Raw genomic sequence first — 8,200 nt, forward strand, 5'->3', positions numbered from 1 at the left:
CGTTGAGTAACAGTTTTGAAGTTGAATGTGTGTGTAAAGCACGTGTGCATTTAATGAATGTCATTTTTATCAACTCTGTACTTGAAATGTTATTTCGACGGAAGGAATAGACAATCTATATACATCCTCAAGAGCTATCGTACTTGGAACAGTAATTGCCCTAAATACCAACCTTCAGATAGAAGTGTAGTTGAAACTAAAGAAACCGAAATAGACTGAATACCGTGTGTTTGACCGAAAAAAATAACGACATTTTTGTGATTCAAAGTTTCCTGTTTATTCACAACAAGACTTCGACTTTGGCAATGACATTGACCTTATCCTGTGTGACTAAAAGGTTTTGAAAAGAGAATTGAATGTCGAGGTTGGCAGAATGCCAACACTGGTCGTCAAGGCCGGTCATGCTATTTTAAATATAACATTCCGAGCCCAGACGTACCACGTGACCCAACCACTTACCTGACGTACACACGTGGTTGATGTGTACATGAGTATTATAATGTAAACAAAACTTATAAATAAAGAAGCATCGGTCCAAAAAGCACACATATTGATTTGAGACACGAGACATTGTAGTAGCTACCGAAATGTTTGAAACAGGTTTGCAGCACACGCCGGTTACGGTCGTCCTAACTTCTGTTGTTTTGATATTAGCAACACTACTTGCGGTTAGGAGCATTAAGAGGGCCAGGCGTGGACCTATTCCCCCTGGACCTTGGGGCTTCCCGATTATCGGCTGTCTACCAAAATTAGACAAGAGTGCTCCATACAAGAGCATGACAGAATTGGCGAAGAAGTATGGTACAGTGTTCAGTCTTCAGATGGGCAGTCACCTCGTTGTTGTACTCAATGGATACGAAGCCATCAAAGAAGCGTTCATCGTCAAAGGGGATACCTTCAAAGGGCGACCCAAGATGGTACTATCTGACCTAATAGCAGCAGGACGAGGTAAGACCGGCGGTCATCAAAACAACTGAATTCATGGCTAGCAGAGTCGTATATATACATCTACAAAATGTAGGTGCACACGTTTGGTAATATTTACTTCATTATAAGCCTTGCTAATGTATTTAGTAGAATTTAATATTAAGTAAATGTAATGTAACAGTTCAAGGTGACTTCAATTAGGTTTAAAATGGAATCTGATTCAGTATATCACAACTGTCTCAACTAATTACATGTAAAGTAAGATGTTTTACTTGTTCTACAAATCTAAGATTTTGAGAGCTGGCACTTTTCGGACAATTCCATCGAGTCCTGTGTTTTGATTAGGCGTGTTCGAGCGTTACATTTGAATACTATGCTATGGTTCAGTGAGGCATATCAGAAATAAGTAAGCACACGTGTTTTTTTCAATATATATTTGTGTAATCTTTGGCGTGGCAATATTTTCCTACCGTGTAACCAATATGGAATTCCAGTTTTTTTTTTGTACTGGGAACTCTTTGTTCTGTATAATTTACTTTCATCTTGTTAACTCAGAACTACTACTACCCAGGCAAGCGGTATTAGCAATAAACTGTGAACTATCCCAGATAAATCAAAGCGGCCATATGGATGAGGATTTGGTATTTAATTTGAATTTTTAATTGTAAAATGACAAAGACCAAGTCCGTGCTTGTCACTAAATATCTTGCAAAAAGCTAAAAATCGTGTAAAAAGTTTGTTATTGTGAGTACAATAACAAACTTTTAGGAAGCCATGAACAAATTGTTTCATAAAATAAAACTCCAAAATAAAGACCCAAATCCTCATTCACATGACCACTTCAAAAACAGATTTAGACGTGTGTGTTTTTTTCGACTAGAATACACACTTTGATAAAAAAAAACATACATATAATCCACATGAAGAATCATTTCTACAACTCTGGATGCCTAAATCTTTTTTTTTTCCCTGAACATCAGCAAAATTGGAATCTGAAAGTGAGATTTCAATGAGACCGACAAAACAGTGAACTTTCTTTGAACTATTGTGTAAAGAAATAATATGATGACAACTTAAAAAAAAAAGCTTCTTTGTCCACCTTCAGACACCATTGTTCTGTTCAACCAATAATTACACACATTGTATGTAAGTTTATAGATATTCTATTTGTTTAATTTGTTTTGAAAAAAGTGACTTATAAGTCCGAAGGGGCTGGGCAGATGTATATCTGTATACGTATATTTATTGTAAATTATTGTAAATCTGCATGTCACTATAATAAACTACTACTACTACTACTACTACTACTACTACTACTACTACTACTACTACTACTACTACTACTACTACTACTACTACTACTACTACTACACAGAACTCGTCTATAATTTTGCATTCAAGTTGATTTGTGCTTTGAAATGAGCACAAACGTATCATTACCTGAAATTTAGAATTTATAAGCTTGCAAATGTACAGTTTTGGACATCAAAAACGTAAACAATTTCTTGGCGTATCCACAAATAATGATGTCATTAAATCGTTCACTTAGTTTGCATAATTGTAATGCTGTTAAGTTCTCGTCTACTAGTGGTGATTAACTATCATGTCGAAATAATTAGAATAACACTGCATACGAAAAAAATAGCAAAAAAAAAATTTAAAAAAAATAATTCAGAATTGGACTGTGGCCCTTTGATATTATAAATAGCTTATATACAGGTTTATCATTTATGGAATTCTATGGGATTATTACTTGTGCATCGGTATTTGTGTCAGACCCCTTCACACACATCACAGTGTACTGCAATTTGAATTCTTAAAATACTCATAGACTTAGCACTACCAGGATCCTTGTGTCAACTAATCGATTTCTAGTCCAATCAATAATGATGATAACAACATTCCAAAAGCGATAACTACGCGCCAGAGAGAGAGAGAGAGAGAGAGAGAGAGAGAGAGAGAGAGAGAGAGAGAGAGAGAGAGAGAGAGAGAGAGAGAGAGAGAGAGAGAGAGAGAGAGAGAGAGGCAACGAGATACAGAGACAGATACAGAAAGAAGGGGTGAGAGAGAGAGAAAGAAAGAGACGGAGACACAGAGTGTGAGAGCGAGAGACAGACAGACAGACAGACAGACAGACAGAGAAAGAAAGGAGAGAGAAAAACAGCACCATTATGTAACTTAATGAAGACATAATATGCAAAGAAAGGTTTTGAGATATTCTGTCCTTTTCCCCATAGATTTAATATCATAAGTGATGACGACTACATTCTTCAATTGAAAAAAATGCCCGTATCATGCAATTTGTATGCACCGAAACCTCATTAAGCTTACATATAAATTTGAATCGATAGCTTGTGACTGGAAACATCCCAATACGAGACATACCGGCGTCCACTCGAAGTCAATATATAACTACAGGTTGTAGTCAGCCATGAAGCATGGTTGACTCGTTGGAATGTGAAGTACCGTGGAACTTTACTGTAAACACAACAGTAAATTATTTTCTTGGGTTGCCGTGTCCTAACTCCTGAAATGTTAATCTGAAATCTCATTTGTGGATTGAACTAAAACTAACAGGTTGTTGAAACATATACGTTTACTATCTTGCGGGGTGGGAGCGGGGTGGAAGTGGTGGCCATGTCACCCAAGTCCAGATCCAATAATCGTACTCGCATTTGTTTTTGGACAAAAAAATATTTGAACCCGCAAGCAATAAAAAGCGAATTTCCTCTGTGTTCCACAAAATGTTTCGCGTTGAAGCATTCATTGAAGTTGGCGAATAAGGAATCGTCAATCGTACCACTCAGTAAACCAGTTTCGGACTTTGTAAGACAGTAGTGCGCTTATCTTATCTATCCGAACCGTTGTATCATTCCATAGTCGGTGTTCCGAGGTTGAAGGCCAAACTTTATTTCACGGCGTCACAACTCTAGTTCACTATGTAGTCAAGGTCGCTCCTTTTATTTATACCTGTTGGCGACCCTCGTGTGAAGGGTCATGCGACCGTGTACTTCCAATGCTAACACTGCAATCGTGGTACTCGGCCAAAAAAGTTCCAAAATATTTGTTTACGGCAGATTTACGTCTTGCTAAGTTTAGTGTCGACCTTCTAACATTTCTCCTCCCAATTCTAATTATAGATAAAACAAGAATGCATAAAACTGTCAAACATCTTCTGAAATGCCGTTTATTGTTTGTCAACATCGAAAATATGTGTATTTCGAGTGAACGAGTGTAAACATGTGGTGATCGAACGGTTAGAGTGGCCGGCTTGGAATCTGTAAGTTGCAAGTTCGAGCATGGCGCAGTTAACTAGTACTGCCGGTTGTTTGTAACTGGCTAAAGTCACCGGGTAAGATTTGAACCCAAATCAACCCAGCTGTACAATTAACAGCGAACCTGATAGGATAGAAATTGTCACCCGAATATTTTTTAATAGTTTGCGTTTACAGAGGTTGCTATGGGAATTGAGGCAGCATAAAGAGTCGTTGTGCCGTTAGAGGTAAAACAGCTTTGAGTACAGTGTGTGGAGAAACACTATATAAAATCTAACATTAATATTATCATTAACATGGTATACATATATATAAACCTGCGATTCTTTTTCGTGTACAGCCACTAGCAGTGTACCTAGCAATTGATCAAATCTGCTTTGAATACCATTTGAACTATAGTAGGATACACATTAATTCAGTTTAGGTCACCTGCATGAAAGGCAAATTTCACGGCTGTATGTTGACCTCGAGTGTTATTGGTGAAAGTTGTTAGGCGTTCCTGAAATCTCGTGGTCGGAATTCTTTTGTATTTCGATACTTATCTTATTGAACATGCTCTTCTTTAAAGTAAAGAGGCGGTAAATAACTTGAGGCAAACTGTGCCCTCTAAAGTGCGATCAACCAACTAGCACTCATACACTTAGTCTTTGGGTGTGAGGGCACTGGTATATATATACTGGTATATATATATTAACCCCGAGGGCTACTATACAGCAACTGTTTCCCGAGGTTGAAAGCAGAGGGAAATATTTGTCGCATATTAACAGCACTAGGGATAATATGACGTCTACTGTTATGCGAAAGCCAGGCAATATGTGTTTTATAACTCATTCTCAGGTACATATATATTTTTTCATGGTCAAAGCAAATCCCCATAAAACTTCCGTGCTGCATGACTATTGCCCTAGGGAAAAATAGAATACGACAACTACATTCTTTATGCAAATTAATTCAGGTCACTATGGGTCACTAGTCCATACCACATGACACGATCTAAGCCAATCACTGAAGGCTGTGTGAAAACGACGTGTTATAATATTCAAATATCACATTCCCGCCTAAATCTTTCTAGAAGCAAATCTTAGAACCTGTAATATTTTTTGCAAATCTAAAATATGTTTTAAATCAAGGTATAGATTTATATCTAAACTATAAATTTCTGTTATATTGGTCTAAAAAATTATTTAAAAAATACTACTCTGGTCTGCCTGAGAAAATAGAATTTACTCGAGCTCGAGGTAAAACTGAATTTAAAGCTAATATATTTGTATCCTTTTTGTCTCTATTTTGTAGGCATTGTATTTTCTACGTACAACGACAACTACAAAGAACAAAGGAACTTTGCTGTCTCTGCACTAAAGAGCTTTGGCTGGGGTTCATCTGCATTTGAAGAGAAAGTGATGCACGAAGTCGACGGCTTGATCGAATCCTTTGATAAACTGGACGGCAAACCATTCGACCCATTCCACTACGTCCGTAATTCTGTCTGCAATATCATCTTCTCTATCGTCTTTGGTCGTCGGTTTCGCCATGATGACCAAGACTTTCGCAATCTGTTGACGACTCACCATAGAAACATGAGACTGTGTGGAGCAGCGTCTGCCGTCAACTTCCTACCGCTCTTACAGTATCTTCCGTTCGGTAACTACAAGAAAGTATTATCCAACCACATCTACCTACGTACTTGCCAAATTGAAATCATCAACAAGCACAGACGCACTTTCAATCCTGATGACATTCGTGATTTCCTAGATTTGTATTTGAGAGAGATCCAAACCCGAAATGAGAAGGGGGAAACTACATCGTTCGACTATGACAATATTCGTCGCGTTGCTAACGACCTTTTTACCGTTGGAACTGAGACAACAGCGACCACTATTCTTTGGTGCATATTATATATGGTGGCGTACCCCGAAGTCCAAAAACAGGTGCAGAAAGAACTGCTCCGGGTAATAGGAGACGATAGACTACCGAACCTGAATGATAAACCGAGTTTACCGTTTATTGAAGCAACCATCATGGAAGTTCAGAGGCTTTCGTGCGTTCTACCCCTCACCATGCCACATAGTGCGATAGAGGATGCACAACTGTACGGTTACAACATACCAAAGGACACTATGGTTATAGCAAACCTGTGGTCTGTAATGCGAGATCCTGACCTCTGGCCAAACCCAGACAAATTCATACCAGAGAGGTTCTTGAATGACGATGGCAAAGTGGAGAAACCAGAGCATTTTATACCTTTCAGCACAGGTAAGTCAACAACATTTTCCATGTCCTAATTGTTAGCATATTATTGGTTTTCTTGTTTCTTATCTGCATTTGATATGAAATCACAGCAGCAATTTCACCAACATACCCACACTCAACCAACTGTAAAGCGTTTTACTTTTGCATTACGTCATCAAGTCAAATATAAAGAAGCTATGAATTTTAAAAGTTGTTTAGTTCTAATACGTTCTTTCAAAATGTTCAAAGAATCCGAAGTTCTCACATTATTAAAATATTATCAAGGGAGCCCTAAGGATTTGAATGAGGTTGTTAGTTTGCTGATCTTAATCCTAGTTTGAAATTAGCATATCCTCTCTATTCACCTGAGAATTCGAATCTATGCAGACGACTGCACATGCCCTCTATGTCTATGTCACAGTAACGATTTATACAAAGAAAAAACCACCGATTCGCTTGCTTGCTTGCTTGATTGTGGTAAACAGGAGTGAGACAAGGTTCATGCAAATACATACAATGTAATTAGCGTCAGTATAGTAATTTATCAAAGCATAAACACCACATGAGTCCAGCTCCCATAACTCTGTTTACAGATAGAACACTTCTGTAACACACTATAACACATTGAGTATGTCTGTTACATTATAAGTTCCATATATAGATATAAACAAACTTGATAAAAGTATCCCGTGTATATTTCATCTCTTTCACACAGGTGCCCGGATGTGCCTCGGCGACCAGACAGCTAAAATGGAATTATTTCTCTTCTTCTCCTGCCTCATGCAAAAGTTCCACTTCACGTTACCAGACGATGTATCAGAGACCTGTTTGGTCGGCAAGACAGGAATAACTCTGAGCCCGCAGCCTTTCCAAGTCTGTGCTAGTCCTAGAATGTAATCACCATGGCGACCGATGATGGCATCGTACCTTATTATTATCACTTATCAATGCAAAATTTTCTTCAACTGGGACTATGAGAAACATTCCAATATGAACTTTGACCCATGGAGCGCACAATGCTGATTTCATACATAGTCACATTTCATAAAAAAAACCCAGAATATTGCCGTACCTCATCACGCTATACTAGTATTTTTTTGTATATTTTAAGGAATGCCAACAATTCTTTACTATGAATTATATAACGCATTGCTTCGACCGATCGACCGAACGACCCTTTAAAGGAGTATAAAAAAGTGAGCCTCCCTCCTCCAAAAGGGAAAAACAACCAACAACTCCCTAACCCCCCCCCCCCAAAAAAAAAAAAAAAAAAAAAATAAAAGTGCAACCTGACTTAAACCTCTATGAAAATTGTCAACTCTTTTCTCAGTTCTTTTTTAAACTGGGTAATGCATCGTAGATAGATTATTAGCGGTAGTAGCTGCACACCACTTGACATATGCGCATGCCCAAACGATATTGACGCAAAATGCTATTATTATTGTTTACTGACCCATGATGCCTCGCGATCGCCCAGTGGCCTATTTTACAGCAGGTCCCTTGTAGGTCAGATTTGCCAAATGTTGTAGATATATTTATAGATGTTAAGTCGTACATGTCTGGTAAAATGACATTTGTTGGCTTTGTGAGAATGATCAATGCTGCTTATTAAAGGATACCCCCCCCCCTTTAAAGTGTTCTGTGACGTATGACGTTAAGAAAAAGTACCTAATGTATTATATTCAAACTTATAATCTTGTTGTAAATCAGAGTTTAGTGTTTATATTTATATAAAGTATAGATAATTTTCTAAAGAGTGGTAGTCAAGT

General features: G+C 37.8%; 1 protein-coding gene across 1 annotated transcript; it reads left to right on the forward strand.

Annotated features, from left to right (window-relative positions):
• The first annotated feature begins 587 nt into the window (after window positions 1-587).
• LOC144433216 (cytochrome P450 2U1-like) lies at window positions 588-7,328 on the forward strand. The gene is made up of 3 exons (XM_078121524.1): window positions 588-948; window positions 5,496-6,455; window positions 7,147-7,328. The coding sequence occupies exons 1-3, from the start codon at window positions 588-590 to the stop codon at window positions 7,326-7,328; spliced, it is 1,503 nt and encodes a 500-aa protein (XP_077977650.1).
• Window positions 7,329-8,200: the final 872 nt, after the last annotated feature.

Source organism: Glandiceps talaboti, chromosome 3 (assembly GCF_964340395.1).
Source record: "Glandiceps talaboti chromosome 3, keGlaTala1.1, whole genome shotgun sequence".
In the NCBI taxonomy this organism is placed as follows: domain Eukaryota; kingdom Metazoa; phylum Hemichordata; class Enteropneusta; family Spengelidae; genus Glandiceps; species Glandiceps talaboti.

Excerpts from the sequence above, each read along its gene's own strand:
- LOC144433216 (XM_078121524.1), top strand. The coding sequence starts at position 588 with ATGTTTGAAACAGGTTTGCAGCACACGCCGGTTACGGTCGTCCTAACT. Across the intron at positions 949-5,495 it reads CCTAATAGCAGCAGGACGAG|GCATTGTATTTTCTACGTAC; the intron begins GTAAGACCGGCG and ends TCTATTTTGTAG. Across the intron at positions 6,456-7,146 it reads TTTTATACCTTTCAGCACAG|GTGCCCGGATGTGCCTCGGC; the intron begins GTAAGTCAACAA and ends TCTTTCACACAG.